The 23,583-nt window shown below is 49.5% G+C and overlaps 1 gene segment (V, D, J or C); it reads right to left on the bottom strand.

Moving 5' to 3' along the window:
• Positions 1–23,583, bottom strand: part of LOC129063361 (T cell receptor beta constant 1-like) — a 117,753-nt gene that overhangs the window by 70,826 nt on the left and 23,344 nt on the right. The window contains 1 exon segment of the C gene segment in view: positions 20,744–20,753. Within this exon segment, the coding sequence occupies positions 20,744–20,753 (10 nt within the window).

The following is a 23,583-nucleotide window of genomic DNA, read 5'->3' as shown; positions in this document are numbered from 1 at the left end:
CTTGTATGTTATGGTCAGAGACCCCCTACATTTCTCCAGAAATTGCTGGACCCAGGAAACACAAGGCCTTGCAGAGTGGACTGGGGTGTGGAATACTTCCAAGAATATTCTAAAATATATCCAATCCAGTATGTTTAGTTGTATGAAGTGAGAAGGTGAGTATGAATACTATAGACCGTCATTCATTGCTAGAAACAGAATTATGCAATCAAGCAAAAATTTGTAAACAATGCAGTATGAGAATTAACACCACCTGCCTTTTAACCCAATATACAGGTGGCAGACCAGAAACAAAGAAAGTACACAGAGATATGAAGACTCCGCATAAAAATACTGACCACCTCTCTGCTGACTCGTCAGGCACAGGTTTCCCTGGAGCCGACTCTGGCTTCTCAGGGCCGAGTGAGCACTTACAGGAGTCTAGTGGGCGTTTCTCTGCAGATACCAAAGGGGGAGCCTCTAGAACCAGCAACTCAGTTGTGTTCAACAACTTCGCTTCTCCCATTCTTCCCATTTTCCCCCATTGCCATGTTCTAGGGGTGGTGGTGATCGCTTCTGTCCCCACGTTGTACCATCCCAAGGCCTGTGTCACTGCCAGGCTTGTCCATCTTGCAAACCCTACATATCACTCGAGTTTCACCCCACACGTTGCCTCCTCTTCCAAGCCCTTCCTGGTGTCACCAGACAGAACCGGCCCGGCTCCTTCTTATCTTCGTCTCACGTCTCTGCTTGAAGAGCCCAGTCATGCCATTCGGTTATAGCATTTGTCTCCCACACATTCTCTCTCCACTAGGCTCTCTCGTTTTCTTGAGAGAAGGAAAAAATTTCTGTTTATTTTTACTTCCAGTGTTAGGTAAACTAGAAAAATTTTTTTACTTGCAAAATCAACTAATCTCTTTCTTGATTTCTCATGAAGATAGATGGATAATTAGGTAGATAGGGAGTGAGGTCTCCTTCCATTCCCCACGGCATGGTGAGGGCAGCGGCTGCTGGGTGGCTGGCTGAGGTGGCAGAGAGCAGGCAAGGCTGGGGGCTGAGAGCAAAAAAGCCCTGCCACCTGGTGGGCAAGCAGCGCGTGGGGACCATTTATGTGCAGAGAGGAGGTGGCTGCGCTCCACTGTGTCTAAGCTGCTGGCACAGAGGTACAGAGATGTCTGGTTCTTCTGGGTCGTTGTCACGGTGAGAGGAAAGGATGCCTTCTTCTCCCGAGAGGCCCCGTAGCCTCCTGCCAGGTCTTCCTTCTGCACATCCATTTCACCATACGAGATGTAGACCAGTCGCAGCCCTTGTCCTGGATCCTGCCGGTACCAGTACATGTAGTTATGGCCAAAGTCCTGTTCACATTCCAGGGTCACATCTCTTCCTTCCTGTCTCAACAGGAATTTTGGGGTCTGACTGATTCCACCACCCACTGTGCCTATGGAAGAAAGAGGAAGCTTCTGGAAACACAGCCCAAGAGAGTGCCTGTACTGCTGTTCCTGGCAAAAAGACTTAGTTAGATCTGGGGCTTGGCAACTTCTGGACATAAATTTGCCCCCTGAACCCAGGACTCACCTGCTCCCAGGACACAAAGGGCCACGCAGCAGAGCACCTGGTTGCCCATAGTGGGAAGGGGTCCCCTTGTAGCTACAGGCACTTGCAGGAAGACAAATGAGGCAAGAAACTCAGCTCTGGGGATCCCCTGGCTGTGTGTGCAGAAGGTGCCAGAAGGCTAGAGTGGACGGTGGGAAGAGACCCTGGAGATATTCCAGGCGGGCTCCCTAAGTTTGCGGATGCGGAGACAGAACAGAGGAGACCCGGGTTACTTGCGCCCCGTCCCCTTGTGCCTCCCTGTGGCCTGAGAGGGCTGGCACCCAGCAGAGTCTCACTGTGATTGGCCCGCTGGCTTGCACCTTCCTAGTGAAGGTGCGGTGTGGCCAGGACAGCGGCCTGTGGACACGCGGGTCACAGGAGAGCACGGGATTCGTCTTTAATCCCATCGCTGCACGGATGCTGCTCTGCCCAGATCCATCCTGCGTTCACTCCGTGGCCCTTTTCCATACAAGGTACTTCTCCCTGGCTGGTTTTATTTTGCCAACTTTAGTGTTTTAGATCTTTCCCTGCTTTTCTTCAGTGCCTGAACGAGACTTTCATCTGATTGTCTGTGGGTATCTTTTAATATATTCTTCATTTCTTAGAGAAGTTTGTCTTTGGCTTTCATTTCTTTCCTGAGTTCAATCAAAAAACCTTTTTTGGTTTCTCTGTGTTTTTGCCATTTCAGTTCATAATTTTTGAACTTCTAGTGTAGGTGTGTTCTCTTCAACTGATTGCTTGAATTTATTTGATTGAAGCGTAGGTCGAAATTTTGCTTTTGACATGATTGATTTTAGTGGGAAGACAGTGGAAGGTGTTTTTCCCCTGTATCCTGTGAATTTTTCATTCCTTCATTTTCATACTGCTTACAATATACACAGCTTAATCCCATTGTTCTTCAGAGTCCAAATGCTTCCGTCAGTGTTTTTGGTATGAGTCCTGTTATTTCATAATTCTCTTTTGTTGTGCAGGACTCTATACTTCCCCCCATTTCTTCTTTTTTTCTTTTTCCTTCACTACGCATTGGCCAGAGGACTTTCCTTCCTTCCCTTTGCCTTTTCTTCCCCCTCAGAAGCTCAGCATTCAGAGGACCTTCTCCTGAAGTCTCCTGCCTGGCCCTTTACATGGCGTGCGCTCTGACCTCCCCCTTCAGCCCTGCTCAGGCCTGACTCCAGCTGGGACAGGAAGGGGGTGGGGGCTCTTCTCCTGGGGTCCCTCCAACCCCCCTCAGCCCTTTGGTCCCTGGCCCTGTTTCTGCCTCCACCTGCTCTTCCAGGGCAGGGAGGGGAATGACCGCAGTGTGTGCAAGAATTTCAGAAAAAGAAGAGGCGGAAACCCAGCCAAGAAGCTGGGTTTCTACTCTGTCCTGGGGAGGGCGAACATCCTTGGTACTAGGAACTTGAGGTGCCTTTGCATGCATCTGCCTTTTGATTTTCTGAAATTGTCTCATCAAAGCAAATGAGAAGACACACTGTTGTCTAGGTGCCCAACATTTGTTCAGTGATGAGATTTAAAAAACTATTCAAGGGATAACAAAGAGTAGAGATGTACATTTTCCATGAGCCATATTTGGGGGCCAGACCTGTCTCCTAAATTTCAGACAAATTTATCCTGTTGGGAAATGCCCTGTCTGGATCTAATGAGATAAGCTGTTACCTAGCCGCACTAATAACCCTTTCAATAACAGCCTTTGAACAAAGGGACTCGGGGCCTTCCCTACTAGGGAGAAGTACCATGTCCCCTCTCCTGGCAAACAGAGAAGTGTTTGGGACAACGCTTGTTTATTCCCCTCACCCCTGCCTCCCCAGGACGGGCTCTGCGGGATTCAGAGCCCCGGCTCCCATCTCCGTGGCCCGGAAGGGGACCCTCAGACTGTGGAGCACCGCGCTCCCGCGATGCGCTCCATCCCCCACGCTTCATTATCCATCTCTGTTGTTATCATCTCTGGGGTGTCCTATAGCAGCTCAGGCACAAGGACACAAAACCAGGATCAGTCCAGAGAGAAGAAGAGGCTGTACAGCCTGGTAGAGAAAGCACAACCTTTGAGAAACAGAGACCTCGGGGTACAGGTTTATATCCTCTCTCTGAGGCTGCCTCCCCTCTCCCCACACGCAGGTGGCTCTGTCACAGGAGCTGTGGGTTTCCTCCCTCCACACCGCCTTCCCCAGGGCTCCCCAGCCGCGGGGGTGGGAAGAGGGCCCCAGGTTCTTGCCTGGGACTCTGATCTGTGCCCAGCGCTGTGTCCCAAGCAGCACAGAAGTAGAGGCCGCTGTCTGCAGGACGCGCACTCGCCACCGTCAGAGCTGAGAATGAGACGTTTGGATGGCTGATGGGAAACCTGTCCTGTGGAAAGTCCGTTTCGTGTGTGGCGGAGGAGCCCACATTTGAAGTCGCCATGGGTACGAGGCCCTGTTTTGGGAACTGCTGATACCAAAACACAGTTGAGGCCTGAATGTCCACTGCACGGCACTCGATCTTCACGGAGGTCCCACTTGGGCAGACGACCCTCCTTGGATGCTGAGTGACCTGAGCACCGAGCCCGGAGCCTGCAGGACAGAGGTCAGAGCTGTGAGGAGGCCGGGGGGACCTGTCCCAGCTGCCCACACGCAGGAGCCTCCCAACTGCGCCCGCTCCCCTTCTCCTCCCGCCCCCAGAGTCCTGTCTGCTCTGTGAAATCTTCCCGTCAGACTCCCTGGATCCTGAGCCCCCATCTGCCCTGCCTGGTGAGGTCTCCCTTGACCCCTCTCCTTGGATCAGCATAAACAAAACCCCAGGCCTGGCCACCCCTCACTCCTGCCAGCACACACACACTCTGCCCAAGCCACTCAGGTAATAAGGCTCGTACTGGGCCCCAGAAGCAGCAGAAGCAGCAGCATCTTCTGGTGTCAGCCTCACACCACACAGGTCTCAAGAGAGAGCTCTTCATTCTCCCTTTGTCCACCCCCAGCGGGGGTGAAGGTGGGGATGTTCCTGAATCCCCGCTTGCTCTCTTCTGCCCCCTGGTGGCCCTCTGTGCCGATGAGGCAGGATGCATTGCTCTTTCCCCTCTCCCCCAGGGGAACCACACACACTCTGGCGAAAGAGGCCTCGGAAATGTTCTGATTTAACTCCTAATTTTGTAGGTGATACACTGAGACTTAGAGCATGGAAGGGACTCACACAAGTTTTGTAGCCTCCTGTAAGGAAAGCAGTAGGTGTTTGTGTAGTCAGTGGCATTGGTCAGTTCTTCTGTGCCATAGCCTCAAAGTAACCAGTGTTAAGCCATCACAGGTGTTTTTTCTGTTTGTTTTTTTCAGAGCTTTTTTTCAGTGCAAATACCTGGCTTAGGCTTTGATTGCTGAGGCGTCCCCTTCTAAGGCGGCCATGTGGACTAACAGGGCACGGCCAGGCACAGGGTCTGAGAAGGAGCCAGGCAGCAGCCGCCGGCGCCTCCCCAAGCCCAGCCCCAGGCTGCCTGGCTCTCGAGACCTCGGGTTCATTTCAACATCGGAGCGATTTGAGCCCCTCTTGTTTTGCTCCTGCTACGCGTTCAATTCCTGCTTTTATGTTTTGAATTCAACAATAAAGTGTGAGCCCCTGAATCACTAGGCTCCCCATCTTGCCCCCAAAACCAGGAACCCAAGGCCGGTGCCCGCTCTCTCTACCTGCCACCTTGCTCTGTGACATCAGGTGTGCTGTGTATCTGCCAGGAGTTGTACGTAAGAATCGTGGGTCTTTCGATAATTGCCGAGGGTGTTGAGGAGTCACAATGCGACCTCCAGGGGCTGGTGCGGCCACAGCGTTGGTCACCCGGGGGCTGAGCCCGCACACAGCACTCGGTCCTCTCAGGCCTGGTGGACAGCGCACGCTTGCTTAGCCTCATCCAGTGTGTCGGCCTCTTTGGTTCAACAGTATCTGTATGAGATTCATCCACCTATGATTCTGCAAATAATATTAGAGCTTTTGCTATAGTTTATTCTATTGTATACATACAACGCTATTGATCTATTGCGTTATTGATGGATGTTTGAGTGTTTTCCAGTTTGAGGTATTGTGAATAAACTGCTGACATGGTATATTCTCCTCATGTCCTTTTCTATTTCCTTGGAATTCTGGAATATTCCTTGAGTTAGTATACAGTGAACAAGCTGGCTTCTGACTTGTCTCATTTAATGCTCATTACTCCCAGTATATTTATAAACTCAGAAATTACAAACCTTGTACCTAGGAAATAGTATCGTTCTTTGATTATAGTTTTCTATACATCATTTTTCCTAGTTAATAATAAATATAAAGGATTGTCCAAACTTGTGTTGGAAACCTTTAGTGATATTTAAGGTTTTAATATTTTATTTATTTGTTTTAGACTGAAGGGAAGGGAGGAGGAAAGACAGGGAGGAAACATCAATGTGTGCTTACCTTTCCCGCGCCCCCGCTGGACCTTAACCTGGCCTGCAACCCAGGCATGTGCCCTGAATGGCATTGGAATTAGTGACCCTTTGGTTCACAGACCAGTGCTCAATCCACGGAACCACACCAGTTAAGGCTATTTATATTTATAAATATTATTATATTTAGTGATATTTTAACATTTTTGACTTTCATTTCCAACCACAAATCTCTTGCTCATGGGAATGGGGGCTATTAGAAACTTCTCAGCTCAAGAGTTCTTTTCAGTATCAGGAGAAAGCAAATGCTTAAAATACACATAATAGACTGTACAAATTTTAAGTGCACAGGTAAGAGTTTCACAGTGGAAATTTTAAAATCAAGTGGGGTCCATATGCTTTGTTTTGTAAACAATGTAAGATTTCATACCGCCTGCCTTTTCATCCAATATACAGTTCCAGACCAGAAAAGCAGAAAGTACACAGAGAACATGAAGACTCTTTGCAAAATAATCCTGACCACCTCTCTGCTGACTCGTCAGGCACAGGTTTCCCTGGAGCCGACTCTGGCTTCTCAGGGCCGAGTGAGCGCTTACAGGAGTCTAGTGGGCGTTTCTATGCAGATACCCACGGGGGAGCCTCTAGAACCAGAAACTCCGTTGTGTTCAATAACTTTGCTTCTCCCATTCTTGCCATCTTCCCCCGTGGCCGTGTTCTGGGGGCGGTGGCGATCGTCTCTGTCCCCAGGTTGTTCCCTCTCCCTGTCCGGCCATTTGTCCCAAAGCCTGTGTCCCTCTGCCCGGGCTTGTCCTTCTGGTGAAACCCTTCTGATAATGTTAGTTTCATCTCATACATGTTGCCCCCTTTTTAAAGCCCACCGGGTGCCACCAAACATAATTGGCCCTGCTGCTTACTGTCCCTCGCTGACACCTCTGGTTGGAGCACACATTACATGACATTCGGTTATAGTATTTGTCTCCTGCACATTTCTCTCCCCACTAGGCTTTATTATTTTCCTGAAGGAAGGGACCATTTTCTGTTCATTTTGTGTGTGTGTGTGTTTTGCAGTGTTTGGTTTCAAAGAAAAAAAAAGTTGATTTGTAAAATCACCCCCAGCCCTTTCTCCATTATACAGTTAGACAGATGGTAGATAGATAGATAAATAGATTGATAGGGATCAGATCCCTGAAGTCCTGTGCATTCCCCATGGCATGGCGAGGGCAGCGGCTGCTGGGTGCCTGGCTGAGGTGGCAGAGAGCAGGCAAGGCTGCGGGCTGAGAGCAAAAAAGCCCTGCCACCTGGTGGGCAAGCAGCCAGTGGGGACCATTTATGTGCGGAGAGGAGGTGGGTGTGCTCCACTGTGTCTAAGCTGCTGGCACAGAGGTACAGAGATGTCTGGTTCTTCTGCGTCGATGTCACGGTGAGAGGAAAGGATGCCTTCTTCTCCCGAGAGGCCCGGTAGCCTTCTGCCAGCTCTCCATTCTCAACATTGTCTTGACCATAGGAGATGTAGACCAGTCGCAGCCCTTGTCCCGGATCCTGTCGGTACCAGTACATGTAGTCATGACCAGAGTCCTGTTCACATTCCAGCGTCACAGCTCGTCCTTCCTCTCTGAACAGGTATTTTGGGGTCTGAGTGATTCCACCACCCACTGTGCCTATGGAAGAAACAGGAAGCTTCTGGAAACACAGCCCAAGACAGTACTTATACAGCTGTTACAGGAAAAAGCCTTAGTTAGATCTAGAGCTTGGCGCCTTCCAGACAGGAGTTTGCCCCCTGAACCCAGGACTCACCTGCTCCCAGGACACAAAGGGCCACGCAGCAGAGCACCTGGTTGCCCATAGTGGGAAGGGGTCCCCTTGTAGCTACAGGCACTTGCAGGAAGACAAATGAGGCAAGAAACTCAGCTCTGGGGATCCCCTGGCTGTGTGTGCAGAAGGTGCCAGAAGGCTAGAGTGGACGGTGGGAAGAGACCCTGGAGATATTCCAGGCGGGCTCCCTAAGTTTGCGGATGTGGAGACAGAGCAGAGGAGACCTGGGTTACTTGCGCCCCGTCCCCTTGTGCCTCCCTGTGGCCTGAGAGGGCTGGCACCCAGCAGAGTCTCACTGTGATTGGCCCGCTGGCTTGCACCTTCCTAGTGAAGGTGCGGTGTGACCAGGAGAGCGGCCTGTGGACACACGGGTCACAGGAGAGCACGGGATTCGTCTTTAATCCCATCGCTGCACAGATGCTGCTCTGCCCAAATCCATCCTGCGTTCACTCCGTGGCCCTTTTCCATACAAGGTACTTCTCCCTGGCTGGTTTTATTTTTGCCAACTTTAGTGTTTTAGATCTTTCCCTGCTTTTCTTCAGTGCCTGCACTAGACTTTCATCTGATTGTCTGTGGGTATCTTTTAATATATTCTTCATTTCTTAGAGAAGTTTGTCTTTGGCTTTCATTTCTTTCCTGAGTTCAATCAAAAAACTTTTTTTGTTTCTCCATGTTTTTGCCATTTCAGTTCATAATTTTTGAACTTCTAGTTTAGGTGGGTTCTCTTCAACTGATTGCTTGAATTTATTTGATTGAAGCATAGATCGAAATTTTGCTTTTGACATGATGGTTTTTAGTGGGAAGACAGTGGAAGGTGTTTTTCCCCTGTATCCTGTGAATTTTTCATTCCTTCATTTTCATACTGCTTACGATATACACAGCTTAATCCCATTGTTCTTCAGAGTCCAAATGCTTCTGTCAGTGTTTTTGGTATGAGTCCTGTTATTTCATAATTCTCTTTTGTTGTGCAGGACTCTATACTTCCCCCCATTTCTTCTTTTTTTCTTTTTCCTTCACTACTTACTGGCCAGAGGACTTTCCTTCCTTCCCTTTGCCTTTTCTTCCCCCTCAGAAGCTCAGCATTCAGAGGACCTTCTCCTGAAGTCCCCTGCCTGGCCCTTTACATGGCGTGTGCTCTGACCTCCCCCTTCAGCCCTGCTCAGGCCTGACTCCAGCTGGGACAGGAAGGGGGTGGGGGCTCTTCTCCTGGGGTCCCTCCAACCCCCTTCAGCCCTTTGGTCCCTGGCCCTGTTTCTGCCTCCACCTGCTCTTCCAGGGCAGGGAGGGGAATGACCGCAGTGTGTGCAAGAATTTCAGAAAAGGAAGAGGCGGAAACCCAGCCAAGAAGCTGGGTTTCTACTCTGTCCTGGGGAGGGCGAACATCCTTGGTACTAGGAACTTGAGGTGCCTTTGCATGCATCTGCCTTTTGATTTTCTGAAATTGTCTCATCAAAGCAAATGAGAAGACACACTGTTGTCTAGGTGCCCAACATTTGTTCAGTGATGAGATTTAAAAAACTATTCAAGGGATAACACAGAGTAGAGATGTACGTTTTCCATGAGCCATATTTGGGGGCCAGACCTGTCTCCTAAATTTCAGACAAATTTATCCTGTTGGGAAATGCCCTGTCTGGTTTCAGGAACTGTAACCCTGCAGGATGGGCAGGAGGGCCCCAAGGCTGGAAATAATCAAAGAGGCCTTGGGAAAACAGGCCCCTGAGGAGATATAACCTGTCCCCTCTGGCAGGGGCGTAGATCCTGCTTCTCTGCTTTGCCCTGTGACGGGGGTGGCTTGTTGTTGACGGGTGAGTTATCCCATGCAGAGATAACCACCTAGGGCTGACATCGATCAGTATGGGAGGCAGACAAGAAATTGGGGGACATGGAGAAAGGGCCAAAGGGCCAAAAGGCCCGCACCCCTCAGCTCGGCTTGGACATGGCCGGAGTCCTCATTCTATCTGAAAGAAGTCTCCTTGGCTCTTGGCAGCTCCCTTCCCCCCGCCCCCTTCCCAACCTGGCTCAGGCTCGAAAACCCAGGGTCATACTCAGATCTGATCTGCCGGTTCCCAGGGAAATCAGGCCTAAAAGTAAACTCTTTAAAGGGTGCTTTGTCCTTCCTTCCCAAGCTCTAGCCAGCTCTGCTGGGAAGGACATTTACTTTATTCACAGACCCTAACCCTACACCCTTAGGCGCTCTCATGTTTACTACACTCTCAGTTTAGTCCTCTCTCCTGTTTACCAGTCCCCTACGTAAATCCTGTGTTCCTGCCATTTGTTTTCTTCAAAACATCACCCATTGTTTGTGAACATTATAGTAAGGATCTAATAAGATAAGCTGTTACCTGGCCGCACTAATAACCCTTTCAATAACAGCCTTTGAACAAAGGGACTCCGGGCCATCCCTACTAGGGAGAAGTACCATGTCCCCTCTCCTGGCAAACAGAGAAGTGTTTGCCACAACGCTTGTTTATTCCCCTCACCCCTGCCTCCCCAGGACGGGCTCTGCGGGATTCAGAGCCCCGGCTCCCATCTCCGCGGCCCGGCCCGGAAGGGGACCCTCAGACTGTGGAGCACCGCGCTCCCGCGATGCGCTCCATCCCCCACGCTTCATTATCCATCTCTGTTGTTATCATCTCTGGGGTGTCCTATAGCAGCTCAGGCACAAGGACACAAAACCAGGATCAGTCCAGAGAGAAGAAGAGGCTGTACAGCCTGGTACAGAATGCGCAACCTTTGAGAAACACAGACCTCGGGGTACAGGTTTATATCCTCTCTCTGAGGCTGCCTCCCCTCTCCCCACACGCAGGTGGCACCGTCACAGGAGCTGTGGGTTTCCTCCCTCCACACCGCCTTCCCCAGGGCTCCCCAGCCGCGGGGGTGGGAAGAGGGCCCCGGGTTCTTGCCTGGGACTCTGATCTGTGCCCAGCGCTGTGTCACTAGCAGCGCAGAAGTAGAGGCCGCTGTCTGCAGGACGCGCACTCGCCACCGTCAGAGCTGAGAATGTGAGGTTCGGATGGCTGATGGGAAACCTGTCCTGTGGAAAGTCCGTTTCGTGTGTGGCGGAGGAGCCCACATTTGAAGTCGCCATGGGTAGGAGGCCTTGTTTTCGGAACTGCTTGTACCAAAACACAGTTGTGGCCTGAAAGTCCACTGCACGGCACTCGATCTTCACGGGGGTCCCACTTGGGCAGACGACCCTCCTTGGATGCTGAGAGACCTGAGCACCGAGCCCGGAGCCTGCAGGACAGAGGTCAGAGCTGTGAGGAGGCCGGGGGGACCTGTCCCAGCTGCCCACACGCAGGAGCCTCCCAGCCGCGCCCGCTGCCCTTCTCCTCCCGCCCCCGGAGTCCTGTTTGCTCTGTGAAATCTTCCCGTCAGATTCCCTGGATCCTGAGCCCCCATCTGCCCTGCCTGGTGAGGTCTCCCTTGACCCCTCTCCTTGGATCAGAATAAAAAAACCCCCCAGGCCTGGCCACCCCTCACTCCTGCCAGCACACACACACTCTGCCCAAGCCACTCAGGTAATAAGGCTCGTACTGGGCGCCAGAAGCAGCAGAAGCAGCAGCATCTTCGGTGTCAGCCTCACACCACACAGGTCTCAAGAGAGAGCTCTTCATTCTCCCTTTGTCCACCCCCAGCGGGGATGACAGGCGTGGAGGAGCTCTTCCAGAATCCCAAGTGTGCTCCCTTCTGCCTCCTGGTGGTGATCTGTGCCGATGAGGCAACAGGCACTGGTCTTCCTCCCCCAACTCAGAATACCACACACCTGGTGGAAGAAGCCTTGGCAATGTCTGATTGGACACCTAACTATATACACCATGCACTGAACCTAGAGCATTGAAAGGATTTAATCGATTTTTTCAACTCACATTAGGAAAGCAGTGTATGTTTGTGTAGTAAATGGCATTATGGTCACTTCTTCATTTTCTTAGCCTCAAGGTAATGGCAGCCAGTGTAAAGCCAAGACAGGTTTTTTGCTTGTTTGTTTGTTTGTTTTTGTAGTGGACAATCCTGGCTCATACTTCGCTTGCAGATCATCCGTTCAAAGATGGCCCAGTGGCATAACAGGGCACGGCCAGTCACGGGGACTAGAGAAAGAGCCAGGCAGCAGCTGCCTGCGCCCGCCCCCCGCCCCTTGCTCTAGAGATCTTGAGTTGATTTCAATTATAGACTGATTTGACTTCCCTAGTTTTCCTGCTCCTGCACTATAACCACAAAACGTGAGCTCCTGAATCACTAGGAACCCCCCTCTCAGCCCCAAAAAGCAGAACCCCAGGCCAGTGCCCGCTCTCTCTAACTGCCACCTTGCTCTGTGACGTTAGGTGTGCTGTGTATCTGCCAGGACTTGTATGTAAGAATCGTGGGGCTTTTCAAAGTGTCCTCGTGGTAATGTCAGGGTGCCTGGGAGTCACAGTGCAAACCTCAGCCGCTGGTGCGGCCACAGCGTGGACACCTGGGGGCTGAGCCCGCACACAGCACTCGGTCCTCTCAGGCCTGGTAGACAGCGCACGTTTGCTTAGCCTCATACAGTGTGTCGGCTTCTATGGTTCAACAGTTTTTATGAGATTCACCCACCTATGATTTTGCAAATAATATTAAAGCTCGTACTATTTTCTTCTATTTTACACATATTACACTATTGATCTATTGCATTATTGATGGACATTTGAGTGTTACCCCATTTGAGGTCATCATGAATAAGCTTCTGGGATGGTATGTTCTTCTCATGTTCTTTTCCATTTCCTTGGAATTCTGGAATGTTCCTTGAGTCAGTATACAATTAACCAGTTGGCTTTCTGACATGTCTCATTTACTACTAGTTATTTCCAGTATATTTTTAAATTGAGAAATTATGTTTCTTGAACCTAGGACGTATTCTCCTTCTTTGATTGTATTTTTCTATAAATTGTTTTTCCTAGTTAATAATGAATGCGATGGTTTCTCAAAGCTTGTTATGGAAACAAAAAGTGATAGTTTAAATTTTTTTGACTTTGATTTCCTACAACTCTCTTGGTTATTGGAACAGGGGCTATTAGCATACTTTACAGCTAAAGAGTTCTTTTCAGTATCAGGAAAAAGCAAACAGTTTAAATATATTAATAGACTGTACAAATCATAAATGCACAAGGAAGAGTTTTACAATGCAAATATTAACATCACGTAAGGTCCATATGCTTTGTTTTGTAAATGTCTTTACTGTCCGGAGAGATCTGGACCCTGCTAGTTTTGCCCAAGAGGACAAAAAAACAAAACAAAACAAAACCCAACAAGGCTGTCTCTTGCAGTCGTCTCCTTAATCTCCTCTCTCTCACTGGACAGACGGCCTCACCCCAGAGCGTAGCAACCTGAGCAAGACCTGCACATGGGGAGCAGGGAGCTTGTGTCTGTGTCCCCACAGCCACAAAAGTCCCTGACTACACCAGCTGGCTCCAGAAAGCACTGATCTGGAGGTGTTTGTGAATATGGCCGGGACAGAGAAAGTAAAGGGATATAGATCCATGCCATTCTCAAAGTTTTTGTTTGTTCCTTGGTTCGTTAGCTATTGTTAGAGGACAGTGGCTGCAATGACAGCTGGGGCGCCCGTCGGACCCCTCTCCCAGGTACAAACCCCATTCAGGGGCTGCTGTCTGGTTCCCACCTCTGTAGCTCCGCACGTTGGTCTCCGTGTGGGTCCAACGTGCACCGAATGTGTGGGAGAGGAAAGCAAAAGCGGACACAGAATTCAGGAAGAAATCAAGATAAATGCGTGGAGCCATGGCTTGTGTGTTATGGTCAGGGACTCTACATTTTTCTAGAAATTCCTGGGGCCAGGAAACACGAGGCCACACAGAGCAGACAGTGGTCTGAAACATTTGCAAGAAGACTTTAAAATATATCCAATCCGGTATGTTTAGTTGTATGTACTGGGAGCGTTAGTCTGAATAATACAGCCTGCCATTCATTTCCAGGAAAGAATTATGTGATCAAACAAAAATTTGTAAACAAATGCAGTTTTAAGATTTAACACCACCTGCCTTTTAACCTGATATACAGGTGGCAGAACAGAAAAGGAGAAAGTACACAGAGAACATGAAGACTCTGCAAAATAATCCTGACCACCTCTCTGCTGACTCGTCAGGCACAGGTTTCCCTGGAGCCGACTCTGGCTTCTCAGGGCCGAGTGAGCGCTTACAGGAGTCTAGTGGGCGTTTCTCTGCAGATACCCACGGGGGAGCCTCTAGAACCAGAAACTCCGTTGTGGTCAACAACTTTGCTTCTCCCATTCTTGCCACCTTCCCCCGTGGCCGTGTTCTGGGGGCGGTGGCGATCGTCTCTGTCCCCACGTTGTTCCATCTCCCTGTCCGGCCATTTGTCCCAAAGCCTGTGTCACTCTGCCCGGGCTTGTCCTTCTGGTGAAACCCTCTCGTCATTCCAGTTTCATCCCACAATCGTTGCCTCCTCTTCCAAGCCCTTCCTGGTGTCACCTGACAGAATCGGCCCTGCTCCTTCCAATCCTCAGCTCCCTTCTCTGATGGCAGCACACCTTACGTGACATTTGGTTATACTATTTGTCTTTTACACATTTGTCTCCTCACTAGACTGCATTATTTTCCTGAAAGAAGGAACCATTTTCTATTCATTTTTGTCTTGCAGTGTTTGGTAAAATAGAAAAAAAAGTTGATATGTAAAATCAACCTCTCTCTCTTTCTATCTCATGAAGATAGATAAGTACAGAGATAGGGAGCAGATCCCTGAAAACTGCCATTCCCCACGGCATGGCGAGGGCAGCAGCTGCTTGGCGTGGCTGGTTGAGGTAGAAGAAAACAGGCAAGTCTGGGTACTGAGCAGAAAGAAGTCCTACCACCTGGTGGGCAAGCAGTGCCTGGGGACCCATTTACGTGCAGAGAGGAGGTGGCTGTGCTCCACTGTGTCTAAGCTGCTGGCACAGAGGTACAGAGCTGTCTGGTTCTTCTGGGTCGATGTCACGGTGAGAGGAAAGGATGCCTTCTTCTCCCGAGAGGCCCGGTAGCCTTCTGCCAGGTCTCCATTCTGCACATCCCTTTCACCATATGAGAAGTAGATCAGTCGCAGCCCTTGCCCTGGGTCCTGTCGGTACCAGTACAGGGAGTCATGATCAAAGTCCTGTTCACATTCCAGCGTCACACCTCGTCCTTCCTCTCTGAACAGGTATTTTGGGGTCTGGATGATTCTACCACCCACTGTGCCTATGGGAGAAAAAGGAAGCTTCTGGAAACACAGCCCAAGAGGGTGCCTTTGCTGCAGTTACGGGGAAAAAGGCTTAGTTAGATCTGGGGCTTGGCAACTTCTGGGCATGAATTTGCCCCCTGAACCCAGGACTCACCTGCTCCCAGGACACAAAGGGCCACGCAGCAGAGCACCTGGTTGCCCATAGTGGGAAGGGGTCCCCTTGTAGCTACAGGCACTTGCAGGAAGACAAATGAGGCAAGAAACTCAGCTCTGGGGATCCCCTGGCTGTGTGTGCAGAAGGTGCCAGAAGGCTAGAGTGGACGGTGGGAAGAGACCCTGGAGATATTCCAGGCGGGCTCCCTAAGTTTGCAGATGTGGAGACAGAGCAGAGGAGACCCGGGTTACTTGCGCCCCGTCCCCTTGTTCCTCCCTGTGGCCTGAGAGGGCTGGCACCCAGCAGAGTCTCACTGTGATTGGCCCGCTGGCTTGCACCTTCCTAGTGAAGGTGCGGTGTCACCAGGAGAGCGGCCTGTGGACACGCGGGTCACAGGAGAGCACGGGATTCGTCTTTAGTCCCATCGCTGCACGGATGCTGCTCTGCCCAAATCCATCTGCTCAAAGCCATTCTCCCTTCACACCAAATCCCATTTCATTCAAGAACATTCTCCCTGGCTCGTTCTACTTTTACAATTTTTAGTTTCTTAGATATTCTTTCCCTGTTTTTCTTCAGTGCTGGAACGAAACTTCTCCCTGAGCATTCTGTGGGTGTCTCTAATGTATTCTTCATTTATTAGATTGTGTTTTGCTTTCAGTTTTTCCCTGAGTTCCATCAAAAAAAACTTTTGTTTCTCTCTGTGTTTGACATTTCTGTTCATAATTATTGACCTTCTGGTTTAGGTTGATTGGCCTCAACTGGTTGCTAGAGTATATTACTTTGAAGAATAGACCTAAATAGTACTTTTGGCATATGATCTTTTTAGCAGGAAAGGCAGAAGAAGGTGCTTTTATCCCTCTGTCCTGTGGATTTTTCTTCGTTCCTTTTGTTAATTTATATTCTGTTTACAATATACACAGTTTAATCCTGTTGTTCTGCAGAGTCCAAATGCTCCAGTAAGTGTTCTTTGTAGGAGTCCTCTTATTTCATAATTCTAGTTTGTATTGCAGGACTCTAAAATTTCTCCTATTTGTTCTTTTTCCCTTCCGACCCAGGGGCGAGAAAACCTTTCACTTTCCCGTTTGAATTTTATTTTCTCCTTCAGATGCTCAGTATTCAGAGGACCGTCTCTGTAAGCGTAGTGCCTGGTCCTTTAATTTGAGGGTTCTTTGACCCTCCCCTCCAGTTCTGCTCAGGTCTGCCTCCTGTGGGGACAGGAAGGGGGACTCTTCTCCTTGGGTCTTACCAACCGCCCCCACCTCCAGCCCTCTCTTTCCTCTGGCAGCATTTCTGTCTCCACCTGCTCCTCCAGAGCAGGGAGGGGAACGACCACAGTGTGTGCAAGAATTTGAGAAAATCAAGAGGCAGAAGGGTGGCAGAGAAGCCTGCTTTAGACCCCGTCCCAGGGAGGGTGCACGTCCTTGGTACTGGGTACTTGAGGTGCTTTTGCTTGCATCTGCCTTTTGATTTTCTGAAATTGTTTCATTAAAGAACAGTGGGAGAAACACTGTTCTCTAAGTGCCCCACATTTGTGGAGTGATGAGATTTAAAAAACTTCAATGACGACACAAAAAATTTCGATGATGTGTTTCTAATGAGCAATCTTTGGGGTCACACCTGTCTCCTAAATATCAGACTAATTTATCCAACTCTATTTTTACCATCTCTAGGGTGTCTAATAGCTGCTCAGCACAAGGACACAAAACCAGGATCAGTCCAGAGAGAAGAAGAGGCTGTACAGCCTGGTAGAGAAAGCACAACCTTTGAGAAACACAGATCTCGGGGTACAGGTTTATATCCTCTCTCTGAGGCTGCCTCCCCTCTCCCCACACACAGGTGGCTCCGTCACAGGAGCTGTGGGTTTCCTCCCTCCACACAGCCAGGGGGGTGGGAAGAGGGCCCCAGGTTCTTGCCTAGGACTCTAATCTGTGCCCAGCGCTGTGTCCCAAGCAGCACAGAAGTAGAGGCCGCTGTCTGTAGGACGCGCACTCACCACTGTCAGAGCTGAGAATGTGAAGTTTGGACGGGTGATGGGAAACCTGTCCTGTGGAAAGTCCGTTTCGTGTGTGGCGGGGGAGCCCACATTTGAAGTCGCCATGGGTACGAGGCCCTGTATTGGGAACTGCTGATACCAAAACACAGTGGAGGCCTGAAAGTCCACTGCATGGCACTCGATCTTCACGGGGGTCCCACTTGGGCAGACAACCCTCCTTGGATGCTGAGAGATGTGAGCACCGAGCCCGGAGCCTGCAGGACAGAGGTCAGAGCTGTGAGGAGGCCGGGGGGACCTGTCCCAGCTGCCCACAGGCAGGAGCCTCCCAGCCGCGCCCGCTGCCCTTCTCCTCCCGCCCCCAGAGTCCTGTGTGCTCTGTGAAATCTTCCCGTCAGACTCCCTGGATCCTGAGCCCCCATCTGCCCTGCCTGGTGAGGTCTCCCTTGACCCCTCTCCTTGGATCAGCATAAAAACCCCCCCAGCCCTGGCCACCTCTCACTCCTGCCAGCACACACACACTCTGCCCAAGCCACTCAGGTAATAAGGCTCGTACTGGGCCCCAGAAGCAGCAGAAGCAGCAGCATCTTCTGGTGTCAGCCTCACACCACACAGGTCTCAAGAGAGAGCTCTTCATTCTCCCTTTGTCCACCCCCAGCGGGGGTGAAGGTGGGGATGTTCCTGAATCCCCGCTTGCTCTCTTCTGCCCCCCTGGTGGCCCTCTGTGCCGATGAGGCAGGATGCATTGCTCTTTCCCCTCTCCCCCAGGGGAACCACACACACTCTGGCGAAAGAGGCCCTGGAAATGTTCTGATTTGACTCCTAATTTTGTAGGTGATACACTGAGACTTAGAGCATGGAAGGGACTCACACAAGTTTTGTAGCCTCCTGTAAGGAAAGCAGTAGGTGTTTGTGTAGTCAGTGGCATTGGTCAGTAGGTCTGCGTCATAACCAGTGTTAAGCCATCACAGGTGTTTTTTCTGTTTGTTTTTTTCGGGGCTTTTTTTCAGTGCAAATACCTGGCTTAGGCTTGATTGCTGAGGCGTCCCCTTCTAAGGCGGCCATGTGGACTAACAGGGCACGGCCAGGCACAGGGTCTGAGAAGGAGCCAGGCAGCAGCCGCCTGCGCCTCCCCAAGCCCAGCCCCAGGCTGCCTGGCTCTAGAGACCTCGGGTTCATTTCAACATCGGAGCGATTTGAGCCCCTCTTGTTTTCCTCCTGCTACGCGTTCAATTCCTGCTTTTATGTTTTGAATTCAACAATAAAGTGTGAGCCCCTGAATCACTAGGCCCCCGTCTCGCCCCCAGAACCAGAACCCCAGGCCGGTGCCCGCTCTCTCTACCTGCCACCTTGCTCTGTGACATCAGGTGTGCTGTGTATCTGCCAGGAGTTGTACGTAAGAATCGTGGGTCTTTCGATAATTGCCGAGGGTGTTGAGGAGTCACAATGCGACCTCCAGGGGCTGGTGCGGCCACAGCGTGGGTCACCCGGGGGCTAAGCCCGACACAGCACTCGGTCCTCTCAGGCCTGGTAGACAGCGCACGCTTGCTTAGCCTCATCCAGTGTGTCGGCCTCTTTGGTTCAACAGTATCTGTATGAGATTCATCCACCTATGATTTTGCAAATACTATTTAAATTGTTGTTATATTTTATCCTATTGTATACATATAACACTATTGATCTCTTGCATTATTGATAGACATTTGAGTGTTTTCCTGCTTGAGGTCATCGTGAATAAGCTGCTAGGATGGTATGTTTTCTATTTCCTCGGAATTCTGGAATATTCCTCATTGTAGTATACTATTAACAAGCTGGCTTTCTGACTTGTCTCATTTACTCCCAATTACTTCCAGTAATTTTTAAATTCAGAGATTATGATTCTTGTACCTAGGAAATATTATTCTTCTTTGATTATATTTTTCTATATACTGTTGTTCCTAGTTACTAATAGATGTAATGGCTTCTCAAACTTGTTATGGAACTATTTAGTGGTATTTATTTTTATTTCTTTAAGATTTTATTTATTTATTTTAGACTGAGGAGAAGGGAGGAGGAATGAGAGGGAGAGAAACATCAGTGTGTGGTTGTCTCTTGTGCGCCCCCTGCTGGGGATCCGGCCTGCAACCCAGGCATGTGCTCTGCATGGGAGTCAACACTGCGTCTCTGGTTCACAGACAGGCCCTCAATCCACTGAGCCACACCAGTCATGGTTGTTTATTAGTGATATTTTTACTTTTTTGACTTTCATTTCCTACAACAACTCTCTTGCTCATAGAAATAGGGGCTATTAGCAAACTCACAGCTAAAGAGTTCTTTGCAATATCAGGAGAAAGCAAACGGTTAAAATACATACACAAAAAAAAACAAAGTAAAATACATATACGAGACTATGCAAATCTTAAGTGCACAGGTAAGAGTTTTCCAGTGGAAATTTTAACATCAGGTAAGGTCCATATGCTTTGTTTTATAAATTTCTTTACCGTCAGGAGGGATCTGGACCCTGCTAGTTACGCTCAAGAAGGCAAAGTAAAACAAGACTGTCTCTCACTGCTCTCTGTTTATCTCGTCTCTCTCACTGGACAGACAGCCTCACCGCAGCCCATTGCCGCCTGAGTTTGACCTGCACTCGGGAGCTGGGAGCTTGGGTCTGTGTCCCCACAGCCGCAAAAGTCCGTGATTACACCAGGTGGCTCCAGAAACTGCTGATCTGGAGGTGTCTGTGAACATGGCTGGGACAAAGTACATCACTTTAGATCCATCCCATTTAAAATATTTTGGGTTGTTTGTTTGTCAACTGTTTTTAGAGGACAGTAGCTGCAATGACAGCTGGGGCGCCCGTCGGACCCCACTCCCAGGTACAAACCCTATTCAGGGGCTGCTGTCTGGTTCCCACCTCTGTAGCTCCGCACGTTGGTCTCCATGTGAGTCCAACGTGCACAGAACATGCGGGAGAGGAAAGCCAGGGTAACATAGAAATCAGGAAGAATTCAAGATAAATTGTGGAACAAAGTTTGTATGGTATGGTCAGGGTCTCCCTACATTTTTCCAGAAATTGCAGGTCCCAGGAAACACAAGGCAACGCAGAACAGACTGGGGTGTGGAAATTTTCCAAGAGGGTTTTAAAATATATCCAATCTAGTATGTTTAATTGCATGAAGTGGGAGGTTTAGCCTGAATACTGTAGCTTGCCATTCATTTCTAGATTCAGAAGTATGTGATCAAACAAAAATTTGTGAACAAATGCTGTTTCGAGAATTAACACCGCTTGCCTTTTAATCCGATATACAGGTGGCAGACCAGAAAAGGATGAAATACACAGGGAACAATAAAGACCCTTGCAAAATAATCCTGACCACCTCTCTGCTGACTAGTCAGGCACAGGTTTCCCTGGAGCCGACTCTGCCTTCTCAGGGCCAGATGTGCATGTACGGGAGTCTAGTGGGGCTTCTCTGCAGATACCGAAAGAGGAGCAGTAGAACCAGAAACTCAGTGGTGTCCAACAACTTCGCTTCTCCCATTCTTGCCATCTTCCCCCATTGCCATGTTCTAGGGGTGGTGGTGATCGCCTCTGTCCCCACGTTGTACCATCCCAAGGCCTGTGTCACTGCCAGGCTTGTCCATCTTGCAAACCCTACATATCACTCGAGTTTCACCCCACACGTTGCCTCCTCTTCCAAGCCCTTCCTGGTGTCACCAGACAGAACCGGCCCGGCTCCTTCTTATCTTCGTCTCACGTCTCTGCTTGAAGAGCCCAGTCATGCCATTTGGTTATAGTGTTTCTCCTCTACACATTGCTCTCTCCATTAACTTGATTATTTTCTTGAAAGAAGGAACTACTTTCGTTTATTTATATTTCCAATGTATGATAAAATAGAAAAGGGTGAATTGTAAATTAATCCGTTTCTCTGTCTCTCTCTTTCTCTCCCTCTCTCTCTTACGATATATATATATACACGCATACACACACACACACACACACACACACACACACACATATATATATAGATGGTACATAGATAGATAAATAGAAAAGGATAGATAGATCGCTGATGTGTGGCGCCATTCCCCACGGCATGGCGAGGGCAGCGGCTGCTGGGTGTCTCGTTGAGGTGGAAGAGAGCAGGCAAGGCTGGGGGCTGAGAGCAAAAAAGCGCTGCCACCTGGTGGGCAAGCAGGGCTGGGGACCCGTTTATGTGCAGAGAGGAGGTGGCTGCACTTCACTGTGTTTAAGCTGCTGGCACAGAGGTACAGAGCTGTCTGGTTCTTCTGGGTCGATGTCACGGTGAGAGGAAAGGATGCCTTCTTCTCCCGAGAGGCCCGGTAGCCTTCTGCCAGCTCTCCCTTCTGCACATCCTTTTCACTATACGAGAGGTAGACCAGTCGCGGCCCTTGTCCCGGATCCTGTCGGTACCAGTACATGGAGTTATGGTCAAAGTCCTGTTCACATTCCAGGGTCGCTTCTCTTCCTTCCTGTCTGAACAGGTATTTTGGGGTCTGAGTGATTCCGCCACCCACTGTGCCTATGGAAGAAAGAGGAAGATTCTGGATGCAATGCCCAAGAGGGTGCCTCTACTGCTGTTACAGGGGAAAGTCTTAGTTAGATCTGGAGTATAGCACCTTCTGAACAAGAGTTTGCCCCTGAACCCAGGACTCACCTGCTCCCAGGAGACTAAGGGCCACACAGCAGAGCGCCTGGTTGCCCATAGTGGGAAGGGGTCCCCTGTAGCTACAGGCACTTGCAGGAAGACAAATGAAGTAAAAAACAACAACAACAACAACAAAACTCAGCTCTGGGGATCCCCTGGCTGTGTGTGCAGAAGGTGCCAGAAGGCTAGAGTGGACGGTGGGAGGAGACCCTGGAGAGGAGGAGACAGAGCAGAGGACCCTGAATCATTTGCACCCCATCCACTTGTGCCTCCCTGTGGCCTGAGAGGGCTGGCACCCAGCAGAGTCTCACTGTGATTGGCCCGCTGGCTTGCACCTTCCTAGTGAAGGTGAGGTGTGACCAGGACAGTGGCCTGTGGACACGCGGGTCACAGGAGAGCACGGGATTCGTCTTTAGTCCCATCGCTGCACGGATACTGCTCTGCTCAAGTCCATTGCGTTCCTGCCAAAGCCCAATTTCATTCAAGAACATTCTCCCTGGCTGGTTCTACTTTTGCCATTTTTAGTCTTTTAGTCTCTTATATGTTCTTTCCCTGGTTTTCTTCCGTGCCCAAACTAAACCTTCGTCTGAGTATTCTGTGGGTATCTTTTAATATATTCTTTGTGCCGTAGATAAGTTTGTCTTTTGCTTTCATTTCTTTCCTGAGTTCAATTTTTAAAAAATTGTTTTTGTTCCTGTTTTTGCTATTTCTGTTCATTATGTTTGAACTTCTGATTAGGTTGGTTCTGTTCCACTGCTTGCTTGAATGTATTTGTTTGAATTGTAGACTTATATTTTACATCTGACACATGATTGTTTTGGGGGAAGCAGTTAAGGTGTTTGTTTGTTTCTTGTCTATTCCTATGGGTTTTATGTTCCTTTCTTTCATTTTCAGAATGTTTACAATATATGTAGCTTAATCAACTTGTTGTAGCAAAGTCCAAACGCTCCAGTAACTTTCCTTTTTAAGAGGGTAGGGTGGTAGGAGTCCTCTTATTTCATAATTCTCTTTTGATTTATAGGACTCTAAAATTTCCCTGATTTCTTCTATTTTTCCTTTACTAGTCAGGGGGCAGAAGACCCATCTTCCTTCCCTTTTGACTTTTCTTTCTCCTCAGAAGCTCAGTATTCAGAGGACCTTCTCCTGAAGTCCCCTGCCTGGCCCTTTAAATGGCGTGTGCTCTGACCCTCCCCCTTCAGCCCTGCTCAGGCCTGAGCTCCAGCTGGGACAGGAAGGGGCAGGGGGCTCTTCTCCTGGGGCCTCACCAACACCCGTCAGCCCTCTGGAACCCAGGCCCTATTTCTGCCTCCACCTGCTCCTCCAGGGCAGGGAGGGGAATGACCGCAGTGTGTGTAAGAATTTCAGAAAATCAAGACACAGAAACGCAGCAGAAAAGTGTGCTTTATACCCTGTTCTGGGGAGGGTGGACATCCTTGGTACTGTGTACTTGAAATGCCTTTGCATGCATCTGCCTTATGATTTTCTCAAATCATTACATCAAAGCCAAAGGAAGACACACGGTTCTCTAGGTGTCCAACATTTGATGAATGATGAGATTTAAAAACTCTTCAATGAGATCACGAAAAGTTGAGATAATATGTTCTAAAAAGCAATGTTTGGGCTCCATGCTTGTCTCTTTAATTTCAGACAAATTTATCCAACTCTGTTTTTACCATCTCTGGGGTGTCCTATAGCAGCTCAGGCTCAAGGCCACAAAAACAAAGATTATTCCAGAAGAAAAAGAGGCTGTACAGACTGGTATACAAAGCACAACCTTTGAGAAACACAGACTTCGGGGTACGGGTTTATATCCTCTCTCTGAGGCTGCCTCCCCTCTCCCCACACGCAGGTGGC

Source organism: Pteronotus mesoamericanus, unplaced genomic scaffold, assembly GCF_021234165.1.
Source record: "Pteronotus mesoamericanus isolate MK-2021 breed Mesoamerican mustached bat unplaced genomic scaffold, CSHL_Meso_final scaffold_85, whole genome shotgun sequence".
Classification (NCBI taxonomy): domain Eukaryota; kingdom Metazoa; phylum Chordata; class Mammalia; order Chiroptera; family Mormoopidae; genus Pteronotus; species Pteronotus mesoamericanus.
The sequence above is the reverse complement of the archived record's forward strand: the minus strand, read 5'-3'. Positions and strand labels throughout refer to the sequence as shown.